Source organism: Salmo salar, chromosome 02, assembly GCF_965601325.2.
Source record: "Salmo salar chromosome 02, fSalSal1, whole genome shotgun sequence".
NCBI lineage: Eukaryota > Metazoa > Chordata > Actinopteri > Salmoniformes > Salmonidae > Salmo > Salmo salar.
In genome coordinates, this window is record NC_138292.1 from 65,569,739 (window position 1) to 65,595,000 (window position 25,262).

General features: G+C 44.2%; 1 protein-coding gene across 19 annotated transcripts in view; it reads left to right on the forward strand.

The window, feature by feature from the left end:
• Nucleotides 1-25,262, forward strand: part of LOC106589946 (nuclear factor 1 X-type) — a 168,425-nt gene that overhangs the window by 44,333 nt on the left and 98,830 nt on the right. For 18 of the 19 annotated variants that reach the window (XM_045707807.2, XM_045707799.2, XM_045707814.2 and 15 more), the window contains one exon: nt 13,567-14,098. In XM_045707807.2, coding sequence (XP_045563763.1) covers nt 13,567-14,098 — 532 coding nt within the window. Of the gene's footprint in view, nt 1-11,948; nt 12,742-13,566; nt 14,099-25,262 lie in introns of those variants that run through there. The other variant, XM_045707793.2, reaches the window with a different exon arrangement.

Consider the following 25,262-nt stretch of genomic DNA (forward strand, 5'->3'; position numbering starts at 1 on the left):
GACTGGTGAAGACAGACTGGTGAAGTAGTATCCTCTTATAAACAGTACAATGCATCATCAACGCTGTATAATCCTGACACAATACATTTCAATGGGAGTCATTTCCAGTTCAATAACATGAGGGTTCTTTAGATGGATATATCTCATGGAAGATGGAGAAGAGGAACACTTAAAAGGCATTGGGAGGTGTTGGAGCAAATCTCTGTTTATACTAGCTATAGTCAAATGAGGTATGTGAGCAGGGAAGAGGGTATTGCCTGCCATGTGTGTGTGTGCGTGTGTGGTGAACTAGGAAGGCTAAAAGGTAGTCTCACAGCACTTGTCTGTTTGGCACTAGTGTAATGAATGACTGTACTAGTTTGGAGTCTGGTTGAGTCAAGCTGTGTAGGGTGGTCCACTGGTGTAATGAATGACTGTACTAGTTTGGAGTCTGGTTGAGTCAAGCTGTGTAGGGTGGTCCACTGGTGTAATGAATGACTGTACTAGTTTGGAGTCTGGTTGAGTCAAGCTGTGTAGGGTGGTCCACTGGTGTAATGAATGACTGTACTAGTTTGGAGTCTGTTTGAGTCAAGCTGTGTAGGGTGGTCCACTGGTGTAATGAATGACTGTACTAGTTTGGAGTCTGGTTGAGTCAAGCTGTGTAGGGTGGTCCACTGGTGTAATGAATGACTGTACTAGTTTGGAGTCTGGTTGAGTCAAGCTGTGTAGGGTGGTCCACTGGTGTAATGAATGACTGTACTAGTTTGGAGTCTGGTTGAGTCAAGCTGTGTAGGGTGGTCCATGTGAGAGAGAGAAGAGGGAAAGAGAGACAAGGGGAACAGAGGGAGAGAAAGAGAGTCCGAGATGAAAAGAGAGTGTAAGGGTTACAGAGAGAGAGAAATAAAGAGAGATGTCAAAAGAGAGAGAGAGAGAGACTGCAAACCAGAGAGAAAGAGCGAGGAAAGGGTGGTGGAATTAGGGAAGGGTGTTGGTGTTGGGGTTGGCGGGGTACAGAATGAATGTGTGAGTTGGGCTGGTGGGATGGTTGCAAGGCATTTGCATAAAGGGTGAGGGCATCGTGCCCGGCTGTGGGGAAGGGTTGGCACCTCGCCTCACCAACTGGCAGAGGGAGGACTGAGGAGGAATAAAAGAGAGAGAATTACAGAAACCGAGGGAGAGGGAGTAAGAGAGAGTGAAGGGGGGAGAGAGAGTGATAGATAGGAAGAGGGAGTGATAGATAGGGAGAGGGAGTAAGAGAGAGTGAAGGGGGGAGAGAGAGTGATAGATAGATCGGAAGAGGGAGTGATAGATAGGGAGAGGGAGTAAGAGAGAGTGAAGGGGGGAGAGAGAGTGATAGATAGATAGGAAGAGGGAGTGATAGATAGGGAGAGGGAGTAAGAGAGAGTGAAGGGGAGAGAGAGAGTGATAGATAGATAGGAAGAGGGAGTGATAGATAGGGAGAGGGAGTAAGAGAGAGTGAAGGGGAGAGAGAGAGTGATAGGGAGAGAGAGTGATAGAGAGTGATAGATAGAGAGAAAGGAAGAGAGAGTGATAGATAGAGAGAAAGGGAGAGAGAGTGATAGGGAGAGAGAGTGATAGAGAGTGATAGATAGAGAGAAAGGGAGAGAGAGTGATAGATAGAGTGATAGATAGAGAGAGAGGAGGGAACTCACTCAATAGAGCATCTCTTGTTTCAGGGAGAGCCGGGTCCTGGCTAGCTGTTGACAGAGCAGGAGAGAGGAGAGGAGGGGAGGAAAGGGGAGAGGAGAGGAGAGAGGAGCAGAGGAGGGGAGGAAAGGGGAGAGGAGAGGAGAGAGGAAGCGAGGAGATGAGAGGAGAGGAGTAAAGGGGAGAGGAGAGGAGGGGCGGAAAGGGGAGAGGGGAGAGGAGAGGAGTAAAGAGGAGAGGAGTAAAGAGGAGAGGAGTAAAGAGGAGACGAGGGGAGTAAAGAGGAGAGGAGGAAAGGGGAGAGGGGAGGCAAGAGGAGAGGAGAGGAGAGGAAGGGAGGCGAGAGGAGAGGAAGGGAGGTGAGAGGTGAGGAGGGGAGGCGAGGGGAGGCGGGGAGAGGAGAGGAGAGGAGAGGAGGAGAGGTGAGAGCAGGGGAGAGGAGTGGTGAGCAAGGGGGACAGGAGAGGAGGGAAGGGGATGGGAGGTGGGAGGAGAGGAGAGCAGGGGGGACGGGAGGGGAGAGGGGATATATTGTTTGATTATCTGCTTCATTCCTGCTGTACTCCACCAACACTCATCCAAAGTTTATATCAAGTCCCTGCAGCTGTACTGTGGTCAAGCTGTTATTGGAATATGATATATACTGTATATGAACTTGAGTGTGTGTGTCATGTGTGTCTGACAGTGTCCATGCCCACACACACACACACACACACCACACACACACACACACACACACACACACACACACACACACACACACACACACACACACACACACACTCAGGTTCAGAGTGTGAGACAGTCCCCTCCCTCTCGTTTAGCCGGAAAACAGTCTCTCTGTCCCCCCTACACACACACACACACACACACACACACACACACACACACACACACACACACACACACACACACACACACACACACACACACACACACACACACACACACCCTGCCCTCCCCTCTGAGTGTCAAGCACTGCCCACTTGACCTTTTCAGGAATGGCCGCCCTTGTGGACTGCTGGGGGGAATGCTGTGCATTCACTTTTAATGGAGCCGACCAGCTGGGGGGCAGACAGAGAATACCTAGCACCGCCCCGGGGGCAAGTAGTACTATTATAATGGACAGGGGACTTAGTGACATATCTGATCCGCTTAGTTGCTTCTCCCTGCCCTGAAACATACCCTCCTAATAATGTCATGTAGCACTGAATGCATGAATTAAGAAAAAGTGAATGAATCAATGAATGGCTGAATGAATGAGTTATCAATACATTATTTCGCATCCAATAGACACAATGAATCCTCTCAGTAATGTTAGGCTGCTGTATCAATTGTCAATATTGTGATATTGTAGTCTTCTTATTACCAGGCAGGAAATTGTTAGAATAAGACTGGGCCATTGTCTGGACAAGGCCTCCTGCCATGTGTTCTGGGATTTGTAGTCTATAGCTGGAAGAGGCTCGAATCCGGGCAGGGCCCTGTGCGTCTGGATCCGTTTATAGCACAAATACACTCAGGGCCCCCCACACACACACACACACACACACACACACACACACACACACACACACACACACACACACCCACACACACACACACACACACACACCCTCGCCACAGAAATGGTTCCAGACTTTCACACATAGTAATGAGTCTGTGTGTAAACAGGGATAATTACAAACGATGCACAGACACACATTAATCATCATTCTAACTGCCTCACTAACGAGAAAAGAAAGAAATGGGGGGGGGAGGAAGGAAGGAAGAGGAAGGAAGGAAGGAAGGAAGGAAGGAAGGAAGGAAGGAAGGAAGGAAGGAAGGAAGGAAGGAAGGAAGGAAGGAAGGAAGGAAGGAGGAAGGAAGGAAGGACAGAGTTTTTCTTCTCATTTTATCAGGGAGTTATGTTAACTTCAGGCTGGGGCAGACTAAAAGGGTTGCAGTTAGACTGATTCGAGTGCACGGCACCAAATTGGCACTATTCTGGATTTTGGCAGTGAATGCAGGTTGAGAGGAATAAGGGGATGTATAGAGAGAGCGAGAGGCCCTTGTGTTTTATTTTGCAGTGGTGTGTGAGGAAGTGTGTGTTTGTGAGGGAGAGAGCGAGCGAGCGAGAGAGAAAGTGTGTTTGTGAGGAAGAAGAGACACTATTGTAAGCTGTATTTTTAAACCCTATGGTTTATACACAGTTGCAAACGTGTAATGGTATGCTAGTCTGCTGCAACTGCAGTGCGGCTCTGCTGTCCTGCGCACCTTGCTTTTCTTCCTTTCCCCGTGGGAAGAAAACATGGAAACTTGGCTGTAGCTATAGGAACACATTTTTCCCCCTTTTCTTTTAATACAGAGCAGCCTAAAAAGGCAGAATGCTCCATATGAAGGCAGATATTCCTGCCCTGTACAAGGTTTAGGAGGGAAGTTAAGAAGTTTGCATTGGATTTTCTATGCAAAGCACAGGCACTTTTAAAAACTCCATGACTCATAGTAATTCCGCAATCTATTCTAGAACACCGAAACTTCAATACAGAACACCCTAGAAAGTAAGCTGCAACACACACATACACACACGAGCATATGACGTGGAAAATATCCCTCTGTGCCGTGGTCCAAATCTCTCGCACTCTTTCCCTTACATCATCGCAGTACCTGTCAATATGTGATTTTACTGAGCAGATGTCGAACGCTGTCCTCCCAATTTCAACTGTGACACGTCCGTCCTCGCGCTCTCCAGTGACTTTGTGTTTTATGGGAAGAGCAAGAGAATACGTGCAGTTCTCCGGTACTCGGTGTCACTCACCAGTCATTGCTTCTCCATCTTGAATGAACCTTATGCTTAAATAGAATGAAGTAGTCATAAGTTCCAATCGCATTTTTTAAGTAATTCGATTTCCTTCCACAACTTGACCTTAGCCATACTTTTTACATCATATCCCTATTTATAAGTAGGCCTAATACGGAAATAATAATCTAGTCCAACGACACGATTGGTGAATTGTGTTATTTGTATTGCATCCCTAAAATGCATTTCTATAACTTTTATTATAAAAAATAAGAAACATGACTATAGAAGCAGTGATATGTGAATAGCAATGGAATGAAGTGATCATATTTTCTGCATGATATGACTATGTTTGAGCAAGGCATTTGAGTAAAGAAACATCATTATATTATCCCCAAATGTATTTTTGCATCGAAAACATTATAATTAGCTTATACAAATATATTGGTGGTTAATTCGTTTTTTCTACTGTACATTTTGTATTTTAGAAGACATTGTAATTTTTCCCTATACTCTCGACTGCTAAACCATATAAAAGGCCTATGTTATTTACAGGAAAAAACGTTTAGGTTACCAAACTGTCTCAACAATAAATTGAAATGAAACTTAATTGCTCTCTCTTTTTTTTCTTTTTTTTTCACTATTTTAGAAAATGAATGAATGAGTTTTTATATTGCATTTCATTGTTTATAACTTCATTTACCAAAATTGGCCAACAGTAGAAATAGAGGATTGCACTATTGTCCAGTAAAGCAAAAGCTTGTTTCTGAGTAAATGTACCTTCGTACTGAATCAGGCTATAAGGTGAAGTGCACGAAAATGAAACAAAATGTAATCAACTTGATCATTTGATTTCGGATCTACAAATCTTTTTTAGCTGACGTTCCACTCCCAAAGACAGGAGTGGCAAGGAGTGGAATGGAATTGCTCAACAGAGATGGCAACCAGGTTAAAATGAAATGTCAAAGCATGTACAAGAAATTATGACGTTTGTGTATTAGTTGCACGCATCAGTTGTTAAATCTCAATATGTAGCAGAATTTGTCAAAATATAATGTATTTATTTAGTCATTTCAAGCAGTAAAGAAACATTGAATATATTATTGGGGTGTAGTCATGGTTCATTTATCTATGAAGGATTATTTTGATGTTATTACATGATGCGTCTCTACTCGTTTAAGACCATACTAGAACAAAACAGAAGATTCCAGTAATCTACAAATAGGCTGCATCCGTAGGCCCACATAACCTACGGGAAAATAGACAATTTCTTTATTTATCTTATTCCGAAAAATTATATGTAGTCAATCTTTATCATTTGGGTTATTATATGGGGTTGATAGTTAGAATTGTTACAAACCATTATAATTAAGCCCATGTATGTCTGCAGAGGGGCCTATTCAGAGTAAAAACCTGGAAGCAAAATTATATGTGGTATAACATTGGCTCTATAGATAACACACACAGGGTATATTTATGAATAGTAAAACGTTCAATTTTCGTGTGAGAAAAAGCTGACCTATTTGGCTGCAAGTCTTGCTGCTTTTGGTTGAGCCTCGCGCCTAACGCGGAGTTTCCCGCCACTTGGATCTGTTTTACTGAGATGAAGCGCGAGGAGGTTTGTTCCTGTTTTAACAGTCTATATGATGCGAGTCAAATATAACAAGAGAGAAGGTTTGTTCCTATTTTAACAGTCTATATGATGCGAGTCAAATATAACAAGAGAGGAGGTTTGTTCCTGTTTTAACAGTCTATATGATGCGAGTCAAATATAACAAGAGAGAAGGTTTGTTCCTATTTTAACAGTCTATATGATGCGAGTCAAATATAACAAGAGAGGAGGTTTGTTCCTATTTTAACAGTCTATATGATGCGAGTCAAATATAACAAGAGAGGTTTGTTCCTACTTTAACAGTCTATATGATGCAAGTCAAATATAACAAGAGAGGAGGTTTGTTCCTATTTTAACAGTCTATATGATGCGAGTCAAATATAACAAGAGAGGAGGTTTGTTCCTATTTTAACAGTCTATATGATGCGAGTCAAATATAACAAGAGAGGAGGTTTGTTCCTATTTTAACAGTCTATATGATGCGAGTCAAATATAACAAGAGAGGAGGTTTGTTCCTATTTTAACAGTCTATATGATGCGAGTCAAATATAACAAGAGAGGAGGTTTGTTCCTATTTTCACAGTCTATATGATGCGAGTCAAATATAACAAGAGAGGAGGTTTGTTCCTATTTTAACAGTCTATATGATGCGAGTCAAATATAACAAGAGAGGTTTGTTCCTACTTTAACAGTCTATATGATGCGAGTCAAATATAACAAGAGAGGTTTGTTCCTATTTTAACAGTCTATATGATGCGAGTCAAATATAACAAGAGAGGTTTGTTCCTATTTTAACAGTCTATATGATGCGAGTCAAATATAACAAGAGAGGAGGTTTGTTCCTATTTTAACAGTCTATATGATGCGAGTCAAATATAACAAGAGAGGAGGTTTGTTCCTATTTTAACAGTCTATATGATGCGAGTCAAATATAACAAGAGAGGAGGTTTGTTCCTATTTTAACAGTCTATATGATGCGAGTCAAATATAACAACAGAGGAGGTTTGTTCCTATTTTAACAGTCTATATGATGCGAGTCAAATATAACAAGAGAGGAGGTTTGTTCCTATTTTAACAGTCTATATGATGCGAGTCAAATATAACAAGAGAGGTTTGTTCCTATTTTAACAGTCTATATGATGCGAGTCAAATAAAACAAGAGAGGAGGTTTGTTCCTATTTTAACAGTCTATATGATGTGAGTCAAATAAAACAAGAGAGGAGGTTTGTTCCTATTTTAACAGTCTATATGATGCGAGTCAAATATAACAAGAGAGGAGGTTTGTTCCTATTTTAACAGTCTATATGATGCGAGTCAAATATAACAAGAGAGGTTTGTTCCTACTTTAACAGTCTATATGATGTGAGTCAAATATAACAACAGAGGAGGTTTGTTCCTATTTTAACAGTCTATATGATGTGAGTCAAATAAAACAAGAGAGGAGGTTTGTTCCTATTTTAACAGTCTATATGATGTGAGTCAAATATAACAAGAGAGGAGGTTTGTTCCTATTTTAACAGTATATATATTGTGAGTCAAATTTAACAAGAGGAGAGAAGTTCAGAGATGCCGCCGTCTAAAGTGGTTCTACAGAAACACAGAAAGCGGCTATAGCAGAACATGTTTTCTGGAAGAGATTACAATTTACTGGTCCCCACAGCAAGCAGTTATTTTCCCCCTCGGCAACGCTTTTATTTTTATTTTCTGCCGGTTGTAAATCTTGGCAATGCAAATATAGCCTACATTTGTGCTGAGTGCTGTTTTCATCCAACGTTAGGCTACCTGCTCAGTCCTTGGCTATTGAAAGAGACTGATTTTGGCAGGCTTCGCCAGTAGGCTACGTGTTCCTTTCATGATAAAGAGATAGGCTATTTGAATGTTTAGGCAGACTATCCACATTTAAAAATGTATTTCTAGTACTTTCCTTTATAGCGTTAATTTAATGGGGACTTGTTTGTGTATTTTACTGGACTGCTAGTGCTACTTTTCGGGTAATTTAATGCCTAATTGGCTTAGGCCTACAAAGGAAAGCATTCTATTCAATATCACTTCTATGTCACTTATAGATTAGATATGAAGTAGAAAAACGTTTTGTAGACTTTAAATTAATTTATAATTCAATAGTATCAAACTTAAAGAGAAGGCTTTGAATTCCCTCATATGGAATGTTAGGCCTTTCCTATTTCTCATGTGTGAGTTCCATCCACTCAGGCCTTCTGATATCCTCAATAGGCCTACTGGCCTATTAAAGGCTGGCCTATAGGCTATATAAAAGTGTTTTGCTGGTAGGTCTATATGACAGGGTCGTTGCGGATTCTATATAAGCAATTAGAAATAGAAATCAACAATGGAACTGTGTCACACCATAATGCCTCGGGTAACGTTCTCGTTCTTTTCCCTTTGTCTGCCTTTTTGGCAGTTGTTTTACTCTCTATACAACTCCAAGGGTTTTCCCGCTGTTTCTGTGCAAAATCGATGGCTTTGTCCATTCATATATACACTCATTGGTAAAACTATAGGCGGCTTTCCTAGTTCCAAACACTCGTTTTTTCCCCCATCTCTCCCTCTTCACTTGCTCTCTTTTTCGTTTGTGAGAAACGAAAGCGCAGGAGAGAGCTGGAGATTGTTTCTGTGCAGCCTCGCGAACAAAGGTCACCGTTTAGAGAGAGAGAGAGTTGCACGCGGAGATTAGATGAGCTCTCTCCCTCTCTCTCTCAAAATAAAACTAAAACACGATTGCAGAACAGGAGATACCAGTAAATATACCGCTGGCCCGCGGCAAGAGGCCCATGGCAGGCGGCCGTTGGCGACAGACACACACTCACCGACCGCCTGCCGAGCGAGCGCATGTAGTGGCCAAATGCATCCAACATATCCACTATAACTAGGCATGTCTCTCCTATTTAAAAGCAAGAAATACGTTTTGAAAAATTATATTAACTGCCACATAATAAATGGTAGGGTGCCACAGACTGGTGTCCTGGCCAAAATAATACAAGTTCTGCATTTGGCTAATTATATTAAACACATGTAGGTCATGTTTATTCGTATCTGCAGTGGTCCGGCGCTATATAATAGGCATCATTTAAAATGAATCTGGGAACGAAACCTTCAGCTGTTAAACGCGTGGCCTTATTGAGTTATTTTGGATTTTGTCAAATAAATCTCAGACATAAAATAGTCAAATCAAATCAGTGTTGACGTCATGTCGATTGATTCACAGAAATATCTCTATATTTATTTATATATAATATATATATATATATATATATATGAAAAATGTGAGCTTGCTTGAACCATCTTTACTTTGGTTCATCAGATTTATGGAAATGTTGTGGCCGGTCTGTGATAGAATATTTTTGCATGAATAGTGTAAAAATAGAATCTTGTGCTGTCTTATATTATGCAGAACCATAGAGGACTTTCATTCATTTACTTGATGATCTTTTCTGTTTGTTTTTGTTCCAGTCTGGTTGTGGTTGCAGCATGATATGATACTTGTGACAGTATGGGTGATATTTAAGACAATATAGATACTTGTAGCAATAGTAGCCTATGGGTTGTAAAGTAGCCATCTCTCCCCATCACTTTGTATTATACAATATGCTTAACCTCAGTTAAGAGATGGTATGGATCCCCTCTGATTATTTTTAAACAAGAATCTTAGTAGACACACCTCTCTCGTTCCTTTTTCTCTCTCTCCACTCTCTCTCTCTCTCTCTCTCTCTCTCTCTCTCTCTCTCTCTCTCTCTCTCTCTCTCTCCTCTCATCTTGTTATTTCTCCCAAATTCCTCTCTCTGTAACTTCTCTTCCCCACATTTGGTGCTCTGCCCCACATTTTGTGCCCACAGAGTTACTGTGTTGTTTCTCCTGCCCACATTCGGTGCCCGCCTATGTATTAGCATGTTCGTCAACCAGTGCCCGTCCAGTTGAGCCTGTCCAGATTGGGTCTTTGCTCAGTACCACCATCCAGCACAATGCAGCCAGACACCCGGCTAGCCAGGCCGTGGCTTTGCTGTCAGGCAGAGGCAGAGAGAGAAAGCTGGGCTAGATGGCTGTGTAGATCTGATGGCCCTGGGCTGGAACCAGAGGATTCCTGGTCTTTGTAGGGGTGTTCAGAGAGTGGCCATCGGGCCGGAATCAAATAGTTCTGCTTCCATGCCAGAGGACCTACATGATGCTCCCATTTTGCCCATTTTTGACACAATCTCTGTAATTTCCTCCTGGCCCGAATTTACTTATTTTTTTCTCACATCACTTAGATTTGTGATTTTGTGTGTGTGAGCAATTATACTATCATGGGATGGCTGTGAGAATGTTATATTTAGCATAATTATCCTCTGTGTTTTCCCCTCAGAAATGCTGTATATACAGTATATATTTATGAATTATATCCCTTGTGGAACTTAAATGTCCTATTTCCTGAACACTTGTCCTGTAGTGGGTACACTCCTTCCTTCCTCACTAGGGTCAGACAGCCAATGAGAGCAAGTAAAGTGGTAGCCAGGGTGATGCAGTCAGTCGTAAACTCCCTGCAGTTCAACTTGCCTGATGTTTCATATGTCCTGTACGTCACTGGAGGGCAATACATTACATCCTACGTTACATGTTGGAGTATGAAAATAAAGCAATAAAAATGGCATGTTTTTATATTACAAAGAAAGGGACGATGTGTATTTTCGGAGGCACAGACAGGCGATATACTTTTGTGACTTGCAGTGAACAGATCCTTTGTAAGGTCTCACATATCTGCCTGCCCTGCATTCGTAAACAGCGTATAGGCTGCATTTACATTTACAGAGATACGGTCCAGTCCGTAGCGGACCGGTTCGGTTCTCAAGTTTCCATTGTCCACTGACTGAACCCCTCTCATTGGAATGCTCTCTACATTTGTAACAGAAACATTTAATGTGTGTCCAACACACTGTTGTCAAGCACGCGGCTGCTAAAAAGGGCCATTTTGGAATTGGAATGAATGTGAGCGAACGAATAGAAAAAGGTCCAGTTTGGAACAAATGCGAGAGAGTGATTTAAAACAGAGTGAGTGTTTTTGGATAGAGGATGGATGGATGTTTTGGGGGGAAGAAGAGGGGAACGGAATGGTTGTTCTTCTCCTCTTTTCCCCCTCTCACTCTCTTTGTTTGTGTGGTAAATCCAGGAGCAGCTGCTTGGTTTGAGGGTCTAGTGGGATTTTGGGGCTGCTCTTTCTCATGGCATCCTGTGCCAAGGTGGTGAAACGCGAGCAGAGAGCAGAGGAGAGAGAGAAAGAGGGGGAGAGAGGGGAGGGAAGGATTGGCTCTGGGCGGGTGCACTGGGAGAGGGTGTCTGCGTCCCAAATGGCACCTTATTCCCTGTTTACTGCACTACTTTTGCCCCGGGACCATAGGGCTCTGGTCAAAAGTAGTGCACTATATAGGGAATAGAGGTGCCAGTTGGGAGACAACCAGAGAGATCGTGCTGGTTTGATGAGATGGTGGTGACCATGCTGGTGACGGAAGATGCAGGATGGGTGAGGGAGGGGGGCAGGTAGGTGGAGTAGAGGCGGGCGGGTGCTGTCTGGATTGGTGCATGTAAAATGAATATCCACTGGACTTTGCCTTTCCACTAGATTGGACTTGTCTATTTGGCTAATGACATGCCTTCTGTCTGCTCCACACACAATCCCCCTCTCCCTCCCTTCCTCCCGCTCGCTCGCTCCCTCCCTCTCTCTCTCTCTTGCGCGCTCCCTTGCTCTTTATCTCTCTCCACTACCAGCCACCAACCCAACCTCCCCTCCTCCCTCCTCTTTGCCATATCTCTCTCTTCCCTCCCTTTCAGTCGCTCGGAGCGTGCGTATTGGCTGAGGCTGAGCAGACACTCTGTGCCAAGTAGGTGGGCCTTGTGCGCGTTGGCACAGACTCAGTCAATGGTTAGAGAAGGAAAGTGGAGAGGAACAGAGAGAAAGAGAGAGACAGTTGGAGAGAAAGAGGGGGGAAAAGAAAGAAGACTGCAGCCTGGGTTTGCCAGCGGTCGTACACTCTTCCAACATTGATTCGAGTCCTCTTGTTTTTTTTTCTCTTCTTCTCCTCCGTCCTGCTCCCCCCTCCCTCTCTTCTTCCGACTCTCAGTTTCTCTCTCTATCCGTGAGCCTTACTTAGCCTACAGATCTGAACCAGTACCACCATACTACTGCTTTGCCAAAGCATTTTTGTTTTGTTTTTGGCCCCCCAAAATGTTTTTCCTTTTTTGAAAGCGAACAAAGAAGCGATTTCATTTAACATTTTTAAACTGATCTCATCGCTTTATTTAAATTGTATTATATTTTATTACATGCATACAACCTTTGTTGTTGTTTTGTAATTCACTTTTTAACTTTCCCTCCACTCTCTCTCTCTCTCTCTCTCTCCGGTGTTGTTGAACACCACCTGGTTTAGCAGCTCTTCTGCCACAGTACCTCCTGTGTTTCCGTGCTGGTACTACACCATCCTCACCCCCTCCTTTGCCTCTCCTTCATTCTTGACTTTGTTTTTGTTCTTCTTGCATTTATTGGACAATTTCTGCAGCTTTCCTCCGTTTTTTTTCCCCTCCTGCCGTTCTCCTTCATTTGTTTTGTAATTTGTAACATACTGTAGTTGCGGAACTTGTTGTGTATTGACTCAGTAAACCAGTATCGAACTGGTATACTGTTTTGTCTGGCGCAGTGAATTTATCATGAGACAGCGAAATGGTAACTACCAAGGTTTTATTTTTCTATTTTTCCCCTTCTGTTTTGTGATGACTGTTTTGTTGTCGATAGAATTTCAGTAATGACGTGAATTCAGAGTTTTTGGCAAAGATCATTCATATGCATGATTTTTTATTGAGGATGTGATGTTTTATTCAGAACTTGAGTTATTATGTTGAGTTATCGTGTTAGCAGACTAAGCAGGTGTGAGGGTATTTCTGAAGAGACTATTTCTTGTGTTCTTGTGTTGGTATTCTTTCCAGTCCTTTGTGTTACATGGATTTTAAATTGATGCAAAGTTGAATTTCCTGCTCTGTTTGAATGACGCGTTTATTTGAGTCATTTATTGGTGTATTATAAGGATTGTAGCTCTGCACAATGACATGCCTGTTATGTGCGCGTTAATGGCATGAAAATCAGCACATCAAAATATTGTCAACAGTGTTTTATTATTAGATATTACTGGTAGATAATATTAGATAGTTTGCCTCCTCTATCAGTATACTGTTTGATTGTTTTAATGTTTGTGTGTGTAGCCTGTGTGCGTCTGGTTCCTCGCTTTCTCTCTCCCTCTCTCTCTCCCTCTCCCCCTCTCTCTCTCTCTCTCTCTCTCTCTCTCTCTCTCTCTCCCCCAGCACCTCTCTCGTTCATTCTCTCCCTCCGCTCCCACAGAGCGGGAGCTGCTGCCTCTCAATGCTGCGCGCCAGTGCTAACTGCCTCTCCTCTCTCTTCCCCTCTCCCCCACTCCCCCTCTCCCCCGCCTTCTCCTCCCCACCTCATTTCTCCCCCTCCTCCTCCCCCTGTTTCCACCCCCCCCACCACCACCAGGATGAATTCCACCCGTTCATCGAGGCCCTGCTGCCCCACGTCCGAGCCTTCTCCTACACATGGTTCAACCTGCAGGCCCGCAAGCGCAAGTACTTCAAGAAGCACGAGAAGAAGATGTCCAAGGAGGAAGAGCGTGCGGTCAAAGATGAACTGCTGGGAGAAAAATCCGAGATCAAACAGAAATGGGCGTCGAGGCTCCTCGCCAAGCTCCGCAAGGACATCCGGCCAGAGTTCCGGGAGGACTTTGTCCTCACCATCACCGGGAAGAAAGCCCCCTGCTGCGTCCTCTCCAACCCCGACCAGAAGGGTAAGATCAGGAGGATCGACTGTCTCCGCCAGGCCGACAAGGTGTGGAGGCTGGACCTGGTCATGGTCATCCTGTTCAAGGGCAGCCCCCTGGAGAGTACGGACGGAGAGCGGCTGGCCAAGTCGCCCCAGTGCTCCAACCACGGCCTGTGTGTCCAGCCGCATCACATCGGGGTCTCCGTCAAAGAGCTGGATCTCTACCTGGCCTACTTCGTCCAGGCACCAGGTCAGTCATCTGTGTTTGTTAGTGGATACTCTCTCTCTCTCTCTCTCTCTCTCTCTCTCTCTCTCTCTCTCTCTCTCTCTCTCATACATACAGTCTGACAGATAAACACACATCTGTCCTTTTTTTATGTTTATTTAAACCAGTTTATTTTTCTTTACTCGCAAATGTATTTGTGTTGTTCAAATAGAAGGGATTTAACAGAGATTATAAACAAAAAACGAAATATAAAGCCTAACATATTACATGATCATTTCATTTCACCTGAATGCAATTTAATAATGTAGATTCCAGTGGCAGTGTGACAGAGAATGATGTGAGTGTGTTGTGATTTAGTGTGTGTGAAAGAGAATGATGTGAGTGTGTTGTGATTTAGTGTGTGTGAAAGAGCGATTTAGTCAGCGTCCACTGAAGAGGGAGGATGTGTTTCTGTGTGTGAGAGAGTGAGCTATTTTGCTAGTGTGTATATGAACATGTATTTTGCATTGATGAGACAGGGATTGTGTGCATGTGAGTGAAAGGGTGTGTTTATGAGAGGGTAGCGTGTGTGTGTGTGTGTTTGTGTGTATATTTGGGAAGGCCTGTTGGTTGCTGCTGGGATTCTCTGGGGTTGGCCTGGGACCAGGATGTTGTGAGCGGTGTGTGCATGTCCTCTCAGGCCGCAAGCTGCCTCTTCTTCTCCGTCTGCCTGATGAGCGCCAGCACCACACCGAGCCTGGCTGCCAAGCACCGTCTCAGCCACCGCCTCCACCGCCGTATAGAAACACACACACACACACACAGTCAACGCCGCACACCCACAAAGCCAAACATAGTCTAGGCTGCACACACACAAAGCCTAACACCGCTTCAGTCGCCATTGCACACACACACACTCGTACATACAGCCAAACATAGTATCAGTCGCTGTCGCTGTCGCACACAGCCAGACACACACACTACTGTTAGAGCCACAACACACACACACACACACACACACACACACACACACACACACACACACACACACACACACACACACACACACGGCCAAAGACCAACTGAGATAGCGTTGAATACAGCCAAACATTGTTGTATCTCAGCCACCATCGTGCATGAACACAGAAACATCGCCTTGGTCGTCCAGCCACACACACACACACACACACACACACACACACACACACACACACACACACACACACACACACACACACACACACACACACACACACACACACACACACACACACACACACGGCCAAAACACTGGCTCTATCATAACTTCCTCACACACGGCCAAACACTGTCGCAGCCGCCACACACACACACAGCCAAAAACTCCACTTCACACTACCCCCTGCCATTCATTGACTGAACACACTAGTAGCTAATTAACATTACACATGAACACACACTTTGGCAAACACACACACAACTCAACGCTGCCCGCAGTCCACATACATGGACGCAGACACACACACACAACTCAACGCTGCCCGCAGTCCACATACATGGACGCAGACACACACACAACTCAACGCTGCCCGCAGTCCACATACATGGACGCAGACACACACACAACTCAACGCTGCCCGCAGTCCACATACATGGACGCAGACACACACACACACACGTAGCCTAACTCTTTCTCCGCCGAGGCAGCGGACACACACTCCTCACCCGGGCATACACACTCCTCGGCCTGGGCCAACACCGTCTCTCACTGCCCCAGCCAAACCCTGGCCTGGCAGTCTCTCACTCTGATGGCCTCTGCATGCAGCTAGCTACAGTAAACCCACTAGGTACTAGGGGACCATGTTGAGTGGGAATAAAAGACAATGCCATTCTGTATATATTTTTTATAATTTAGATTTTATTGTCTTTAATTTGAAATATATTTTAAAAGGCTGGATTGTTGCTTTTTAATGACTATTTTATTAGAGAAACAAAAGTTGTATTTATCAATTAATAATGTAGAGTTGATATCTTGTTTCTGTTGGAAAGGAAACGTAGGCTAAAATAATTTCACTACAATACATTTTTTTCTACAATTAATAATGTTTCACAAACTATTGTTGGAAACATAAATGTTTGATACAGACATGCTATTGGTGAATTTAGACCACCATTTCCAGTGTTATTCTAACCAAGTTTTGGTCCATTTCCTCTCGTCGTTATGTGGTCATGAGTACAGTGTGGACACACGGACACACGGACACACGGACACACACACACACACACACACACACACACACACACACACACACACACACACACACACACACACACACACACACACACACACACACACACACACACACACACACACACACACACACACACACACACATATTTCTCCGCTAGCTGGCTGGCTCTGTTTGCATTAAACGGCTCGGGGCTGCCCAGCCCAGTGCCCGTTCATAATGTGAGCCTGCAGTGTGCTCTTATCTTATCTGGCTAATCCAGTGTTGCTACGGTGCTTTATCTACCTCCAAAGGGCCTGGACGGGCTCAGGCCTCCGCTCCTGGTGTGACTGCGAGAGACTACAGGGATACTGGGATATTATGGGGGGGGGCAACTCGTGCCAAACTGCCCTGGGGGCCGAGGCTGGGGCCTACCTAGTTAGGTTCTCCTCTACATTTACCTTTCATTTACTGTTGAATAAGCTGTACTGTAGTTACTGCAGTAGGGAGTTTATCCTCTTCTATAAATACATTGACTGTACTTAACTGTAGTTACTGTGGTTGTTTGAGGAGAGTGTGTGTGTGTTAGTGTGGCTACTTTCTGGTCGACACACTTACCTTTCCACTTCCGTTTACTATACTGTACTGTAGTTAGTGTGTGTGTGTGTGTGTGTATTGAGTGTGTTTTGTGTGACAGTGTATGTCTGTACCTTTGTGCCCTGAATGAGGAGACATGCTTATTTGTTTGTTTATTGTTAGCGCAAGTCTTTAAGCCTGTTCGTCTCTCTTCCTGTCTCACCCCAACACCTTGTTTTGTCTCCTTAAATGTCCCCTCATTGTCCTTTTCTCACAGAGGTAGCCTGCTTCCTCCGATCTCCCTTTGTTTACGTCAGTAGAGAGACAGAGAGAAGAAAAGGCGGGCGAGAGAAGAGGGCTTGCGTTTTCTGATTGTTCTGTTCTGGGTTGGCAGCCAGATCGAGCCCCAGCCCCATTGGTGTGGGAAGACGTCGACAACAACGTCTTGTGTTTTGTTTACGGCAGAAAGAAAGAGACAAGGGCGGAAAAACGCGACCGCTGTGAAACTCTGCTCAGAGCTGCATCCCCGTGTCGAGTGTTCTCTCCGCTTTCTCTCAGCACAGCCAGCCAGCTCTTGTGCTGTTCTGTTAAGAGCAACACTGACTGTATAGCAAAACAAACCAACGCTCCCTATTCACTAGCATCACAATAAAGCCACCTTCCCTCGGCGTTACAAACTGCTGCGGTGGAACCAACCAGAAATCAGACGGATAAACAAACAATGCGATTGACATGGTCGGAGGAGGGAGTAGAGGAGAGAAGAGTACTGCAGACAATGGTCAAGGCTCTATCTGGGGTACATTATTTGTAGTATTTTATTAGTGAGCGTATCAGGCGATCGCTTGGCCCGGAAGTGATACAAGTCTGCCAACACTGCACCCTGTCTGTGACTTAGACATAGAGAGACACACACTCACACTCACACACACACACACACACATTATCTCACACACACACTATTCATTTCAGATCAATGGATCGTCTAGGCATCCTATAGCTCCTCCTCATGTAACCTGTTTGAATTTAAACTGTCTTTTCAAGACTGATTTCTATGCGGTTAGAAAACACCTTTTATTCCAGAAGACCGTGTGTCAGAACCAGTGTGTTTTTAGAGTGCTAGTCATACTTTGGAACCATATCTCAATATCCTTTTCTCCGACTATAAGGTCTGTATGATTACGAAAAGATGTTTCCAATGCCTTTACAATTCAAAGCGCAGCACCACAATACATTTAAAGTCACTATGAAGGAGGTGTGAAAAGTAAAAGCGTTGCCATTTTTCTTTGTCATGACCTCTACCTGTGAGTGTGGTTGTGAAGCACATGGTACCAGACACCGCTCCGTACGGATAGTAGTAAGGCCTTGGATGGGAAGTGTGTGTGTGTGTGTGTGTGTGTGTGTGTGTGTGTGTGTGTGTGTGTGTGTGTGTGTGTGTGTGTGTGTGTGTGTGTGTTGTCTGGTGCCAGAAATCAGACATCACTCTGTCCCGTCCAGGATCATAGTAGTAATGCCTTGGACGGCAGTGTGAGAAAACCCCAGAAAGTCTGTAACTCTCCCTCCCTGCGTTGATTCCTCGCTCTCTTCGTCCGTTTCCAAAACTGACCACAGGAAGGATTCTCAAATAAAAAGCGGTATTTGGTCTCATCAAAAACGCCCAAAAGGTTTGATTTATGAAGGGAAAAGTGTGTTCGTGTTAGTGTGTGTCTGTGTGTCTGTGTGTGTTAGTGTGTGTCTGTGTGTGTCTGTGTGTGTGTTAGTGTGTGTCTGTGTGTGTTAGTGTGTGTCTGTGTGTGTTAGTGTGTGTCTGTGTGTGTTAGTGTGTGTCTGTGTGTGTCTGTGTGTGTTAGTGTGTGTCTGTGTGTGTTAGTGTGTGTCTGTGTGTGTTAGTGTGTGTCTGTGTGTGTTAGTGTGTGTCTCTCCTCTTCCTGACAGCTCAGCTCTGTGGCTAGACTTGATGAACGATCCTGGACGTGTTAAAGTTTTGACGAGGTCCAAAACCCAACCCAGCCAGTTGATTGATTCACCAGGTTCCTGCGGTTCCGTTCGGTTCCTGCCAGTTCTCCGTTCTCCTTGTTATTTTTCCCATGAAGATAATCTGTTGTTAATTACTTCCTGGATCCCTGACCAACCCGTCGCGTCTCGTATGAATGACATCATGAGGGGCAAGTGTTTAGGTCGGCATTGGTGAAGTATGCTAAGTACCGTCAGGTTTTATTGGTGTTTCATGACATAAAATATACGAGAGGCGAGAAGGGACAAAATAAGGGAGATAAGGGAGGACAGAGAAGGGGGAGTGAGACGGCCTCATTGCCGTTGAGGAGATCTATTGTGTTCAGTGGGAATAAGGCCCTGTAGAAGCAATCTTCCCATGCAGAGCTGGTTCGGCAATGAGCGCCCTCCATCCACCGCTGACTGACTGAGGCCCTGTGTTGTCTTCAGCTGGACCTGCAGGATGAATAGAGGGACGTGTCTGCAGGACAGTAGGGACATGCTGTCACACCAACACCGATACGAAAGTAGAGTCCGAGCAGAGGAAGGTGAAGAGAGGAAGACGCCTCGCTGTTTAACAGAGAGTGTTCTCATCTTGTTTCTGGAGCGCCACTAACAGAACCGGGCCAGCCAAAAGCCGCCGTCGCGAAGACACACAACCCCTTGCTGGCTGAGTGTGACAGACATAAACCAGGCCAACACGGTCAGCAGGAACCCGGACTCCATTAATCCAACAGGACATAATTACAGAGACTCCAGACAGAGATTTAGAATGACTGTGTTGAGTCAACATTTGCTTTTCACTCAAAGTCAAAGTTGTGTTTTGGTGTTCCAATAACGTTGGCTTTTGTTCTTCTGTTAATGTTGGGTTTTGGTGTTCCTTTAATTTGTATTTTGGTGTCCCATTAACATTGGATTTTGGTTGGTCTCCCCTGTTAAATGACTGACCAGTATACTTTTTTGTTTGTTATTGCTCTGTTGTGATGCGGTTCCCTTCACGGCTTCTCTTTGTTCTTGAAACAGAATTTGGGCTCTTTGGGTTTTACATAACGATCATAAGCCTCCTTCTCATTGTCCGGATCGGAGGAAAAAAACATCTCTGTCTATCTAGATACCAGCTTCCCCGTCCGTCGTTGTGTGATGGAGTGTGTGTGAGTGAGTGAGGAGTTAGAGTGTTGGAGATGTCTGGCTGGTAAACAGATTATTCCAGTGAAATCAGGGGCTCCGGAATCGTGACGGAACTGAGAGACAAACAAAGCCGTTTTTTTTTAACCAGTTTGGCCATTCCTCTGTTCTTATCTCCTTTCTTTATAATTACTCTCCCTTTCTTTCTCTCTCTCTCGCTCTCTCTCACAAGTCCAAAGAAATTTAGAGTGTTTAGAGAAATTGAGAAGGGCATTTGTTTTGAAAAAAGAACTCAAAACAGCCTTCTTTATTCCTTGGATACAGTTTGTTTTGAAACCCACTTTCCCTGTTAATCCGTTCAGAATCAACGGCGGACCGACAGCTTTTTTGGCCCCAAAATGTTCTACAAATTCACAAAAGGAAAAGACGGATCTTATTTCAGTCCGTGTCTGAGAATAAATGGCTGCACATGTTTTCTACATTACTAAATACCCACTTACCTTTTCATTGGTGTGTTATTCACAGTCTAATAAAACATGTATCATTGTGAGCTATGGATACAGTTGGTTACCTTGTTAGTATTGTAATTTATATTTCCTCAATGTTGAGGTTACATAAATCTGCTTTCTCTGGGAACGGGAGCTGGATAATAGATTTCCCACATTTTTAAACTATAAATAGACTTACATTCACTTTAAATTCCTAGATATTTTCACTTTACGAATATATACATTTTTCGGGTTATGTACTATAGAAATAATGAGAGTTAGTCAATTTGCAATAGAATTACTATGAATGTGGTTCTATCATTCCCAGAAACAGAAAATGTGTTTGTACAGTATTGTAGTTACTGGCTGATGGCGACTGGTCAGGCATTTTTAGGTGAACACTTTATTAGGTTTGAACAAATTAACGATTGTTAAATTCAAATGGGGGTAGTAGGCTTGCTACTTACCTAAGCATTATTTTCTTCCGCTGACTAGGCCCTTTTGGGTTTTATTTGGAAAAATATTGAGTAAGAGAGAGAGAGAGGGAGAGAGAGAACAAAAGAAAGAGGGAGAGAACGAGAGAAAAGGATCAAGGTAAAAAAAAAGAGGTAGTCCTAATTGAGAGAATGAAAGAGTGAGAGGTAATCGAAAGAAAGATTGAGAGTAAACAAACAGGGTGAGAGGGTGGTATCGTAATGGTCTGTATTAATAATGCGTCTTCTCAGTGCCTGGTCTCTTTTCAGACTTTTGTACCAGAGCCAAGCATGACATTTGTCCAGTCCCCAAAACCATATACCCTCACAGAAGGGTTCCCTCGACCTCTGAGACAGAAGGAGGGAATGGAGGGATACTAACTGAGTGGAGAGTGGAGAGCAGAGCTCCAGGCCAGTCCAGGCTCAGTCCCAGCCGGAGAGCATGTTGAGGGTGTTAAGCCAGGGAACATGACCTATTCGGTGGGTTCATCGTTGGCAGTCCCCCTGTTCCCCAATACTGCCGCTTAGCTAGCTACTCACACAGCTTGGCTAAGGCTAACACTGCTAGCTATTATAACGTTAGCTTTTCTATGGTGATGCTACACAATACAGAATCAGATCCACAGTGGTGATTATCACACATTTATTTTGTTGCATATCAGAAAAACAATAGAACATATTTTGGTTTTAGAGCTTGTTTCACCAGTATTATCAGCTGATAAGGGCCTTTTGACCCCATATATCGATATCGGCCGATAATTCCACAATAACTGATTTTCAATAAGTGGGATTAAGAAAAGGGAATCTAAGGCTCATCTGAAGACTCGCCGGCATTCTCATGATGTGTCATTATTGTCACAGTGTTACAAATCAACATTTGAAGCATATTTCTTTGATAATTGCTGTTTTGGATGGCAATTTATGAGAACTTTTAAATATCCTTTCAATAAAACAGTATATTGACAGACATATCGGTATTGGTAAGTATTGCCCACCAAAAAAATCTGAATCAGTATCGGACCCGGAAAAAACCATAACGGTCGGCCTCCAGTTTTTACTGAACGAAAAGAGAGAAAACGAAAGAAAAAAAATTGTGTTTTTTGTGGATGAAAGAAAGAAGACTCGTGATGAGTGTAGTCTTAATTCGGGGAGGGAGGATTGGGGTGTAGTGGTGAGAAGTGAGAGGAATACTAGTGGTGTCGTCAGTGGCGGTTGGTTTCTGGCACCGTGTAGCTTAGCTGCTCTCTGTCAAAGATGCCAAATGTTCACACACTATCCTTGCCAACCTCCGTCCTTCTGATCCTCTCTTTCTTTTCTTTCTTTCTTTTCTTTATGTTGTCCCCCTTTTGTTTATATTCTTCTTCGCGGTTCAGATGAATGCCCTCTCAAAGGCTCATTAGCACCATGGACCGACTGAACTGTTTGTCAGTTGCAAAAAAAGATTTCTGAACAACAATTTCGGGAATGAAAAATGTAGGTAAAAAAAAATCCTAAAAGAAAAGGTTTTATTATGCCTCTTTATTTTGGTGTTGTTAATCGGGAGATTTTACTGTCGTTAGTTTTCCTTTGCTTTGATAAATTCTCTGACCTTCATATATTCTGTGGAAGCTGTTCATTCAATCAAGGTGTGTTATTATAGACATGGGGCGATAATTAGTGAAAATATTAGCAAATACTGTTTTAACCTTTCATATTGATTAGAATTTGAACAAAGGCCTAATTATTATATTACATTTAAATACACTAAATGTTGTATCATAGTGATTTGGCTGATATTCAGGAATCATTACCGCCGTAATTGTATATTTTCTTTCTCTCAATCTCTCTCTCTTTCTCCAAGGAGCCGTTTTCTCTCCTTGTTCCTTTTGCTTCCTTCTCAGAATCCTCTTTAGAAGACAACCTTGGTAAGGGCGTCGTTTGGTGTTGTTTACGCCGTGAGAAGGAGAGAGGTTTAAAGCCTAGCCGTGTAAGAGGGTGGTAGCTAGCTAGGGCTAAAGAGCAAAGCACCAAAACAGAGCAAACTGCAGAGAATCATCATTTGGCAGGATAGAAAGAGGGATGAAACGGGATAGAAAGAGGGATGAAACGGGATAGAAAGAGGGATGAAACGGGATAGAAAGAGGGATGAAATGGGATAGGGAACAACAGGATGGGGGGGTACACATGAACGTCTGTGTTTGAGTGTGTGTCCTGTACGTTGTGGTGAGGTGCGTCGCCTCTGTGTGTCTTCTACTGTCCCTCAACCTCAATGAGGATTAGACAAACCACGGCCAGGCTAGTGGACGGTGGTAGATACATGGTTATGAAGGAAACAAGGCTCTCTCCTTCTCAAAAGGCTCCATTCATGATGAACTGGAGAGATTTCTCTGAGGGGAGAGAAAGGAGGGTTCAGGGGACACCATGGAGGGTTCAGGGGACACCATGGAGGGTTCAGGGGACACCATGGAGGGTTCAGGGGACACCATGGAGGGTTCAGGGGACAACACTTGTTTTAGATAACGGGGTGAGTTTTACACTGTGGCAGTAGGTGTGTGTGTGTGGGGGGGGGGGGTGGTGTTGGTGGTGTTGGTGGTGGTGTGTGTGGTGGGTAGAGAGTCAGGTTGAGTGTGTATAGGGGGTGGGTATGAGTGTGTGTGTGGATGGTGTATGTTTTTTGGTTGGTGGGGGGGGTGTATGACAGTGATAGTGGCAGTGGGTAGAGCAGGTGGGAGTCTTCATCAATAGGATGGTTTTAAGGAGGGATTGTTTGTTAGATATGGTATATGTTGTATCTGGTAGGGGGTGGTGTGTGGGGGGATGGTATTTTTGGCAGGGTTGTAGGCCTAGTTGTTAGGCAGACTGGATTGGGGTGGGGGTGCTGGGGAGAAGCTGATGTAACTGTTAAAGTGTGGGTTATTTTCGGGGAGGTTTTTTCTAAGGAAGGTGTTGGTGTTACTCTTTTCGCTATATGATAGTCCTTTCAATAGTTTGATAGTGAGACAGGGTTACTGCCACTGGAACTCTGGGGCCTCAGGGACAACACGGTGAAGCGGTGTGACACTGAAGTCTGAGTGTGTGTGTGTTGTGTTGTGTGTGTGTCGCGGCATGCCGGGAACTGTGAGCCAAGGGACCGGGGTGTAAACTAGGTGCTAATGCGTCCTTTTGCATGTTTCCACAGTGTCAAGTTTTAATTAGGAAGGAGATGATAGATGGGATAAATAGATAAGACAATGGTGTTGTAGAGCAGTTAGCAACTACAGTACAGAGAGACAGAAACACCCAGGTAGACAGTACAGAGAGACAGAAACACCCAGGTAGACAGCACAGAGAGACAGAAACACCCAGGTAGACAGCACAGAGAGACAGAAACACCCAGGTAGACAGCACAGAGAGACAGAAACACCCAGGTAGACAGCACAGAGAGACAGAAACACCCAGGTAGACAGTACAGAGAGACAGAAACACCCAGGTAGACAGCACAGAGAGACAGAAACACCCAGGTAGACAACACAGAGAGACAGAAACACCCAGGTAGACAGCACAGAGAGACAGAAACACCCAGGTAGACAGCACAGAGAGACAGAAACACCCAGGTAGACAGCACAGAGAGACAGAAACACCCAGGTAGACAGTACAGAGAGACAGAAACACCCAGGTAGACAGCACAGAGAGACAGAAACACCCAGGTAGACAGCACAGAGAGACAGAAACACCCAGGTAGACAGTACAGAGAGACAGAAACACCCAGGTAGACAACACAGAGAGACAGAAACACCCAGGTAGACAACACAGAGAGACAGAAACACCCAGGTAGACAGTACAGAGAGACAGAAACACCCAGGTAGACAACACAGAGAGACAGAAACACCCAGGTAGACAGCACAGAGAGACAGAAACACCCAGGTAGACAACACAGAGAGACAGAAACACCCAGGTAGACAGCACAGAGAGACAGAAACACCCAGGTAGACAGCACAGAGAGACAGAAACACCCAGGTAGACAGCACAGAGAGACAGAAACACCCAGGTAGACAGTACAGAGAGACAGAAACACCCAGGTAGACAGCACAGAGAGACAGAAACACCCAGGTAGACAGCACAGAGAGACAGAAACACCCAGGTAGACAGCACAGAGAGACAGAAACACCCAGGTAGACAGCACAGAGAGACAGAAACACCCAGGTAGACAACACAGAGAGACAGAAACACCCAGGTAGACAGCACAGAGAGACAGAAACACCCAGGTAGACAGCACAGAGAGACAGAAACACCCAGGTAGACAGCACAGAGAGACAGAAACACCCAGGTAGACAACACAGAGAGACAGAAACACCCAGGTAGACAACACAGAGAGACAGAAACACCCAGGTAG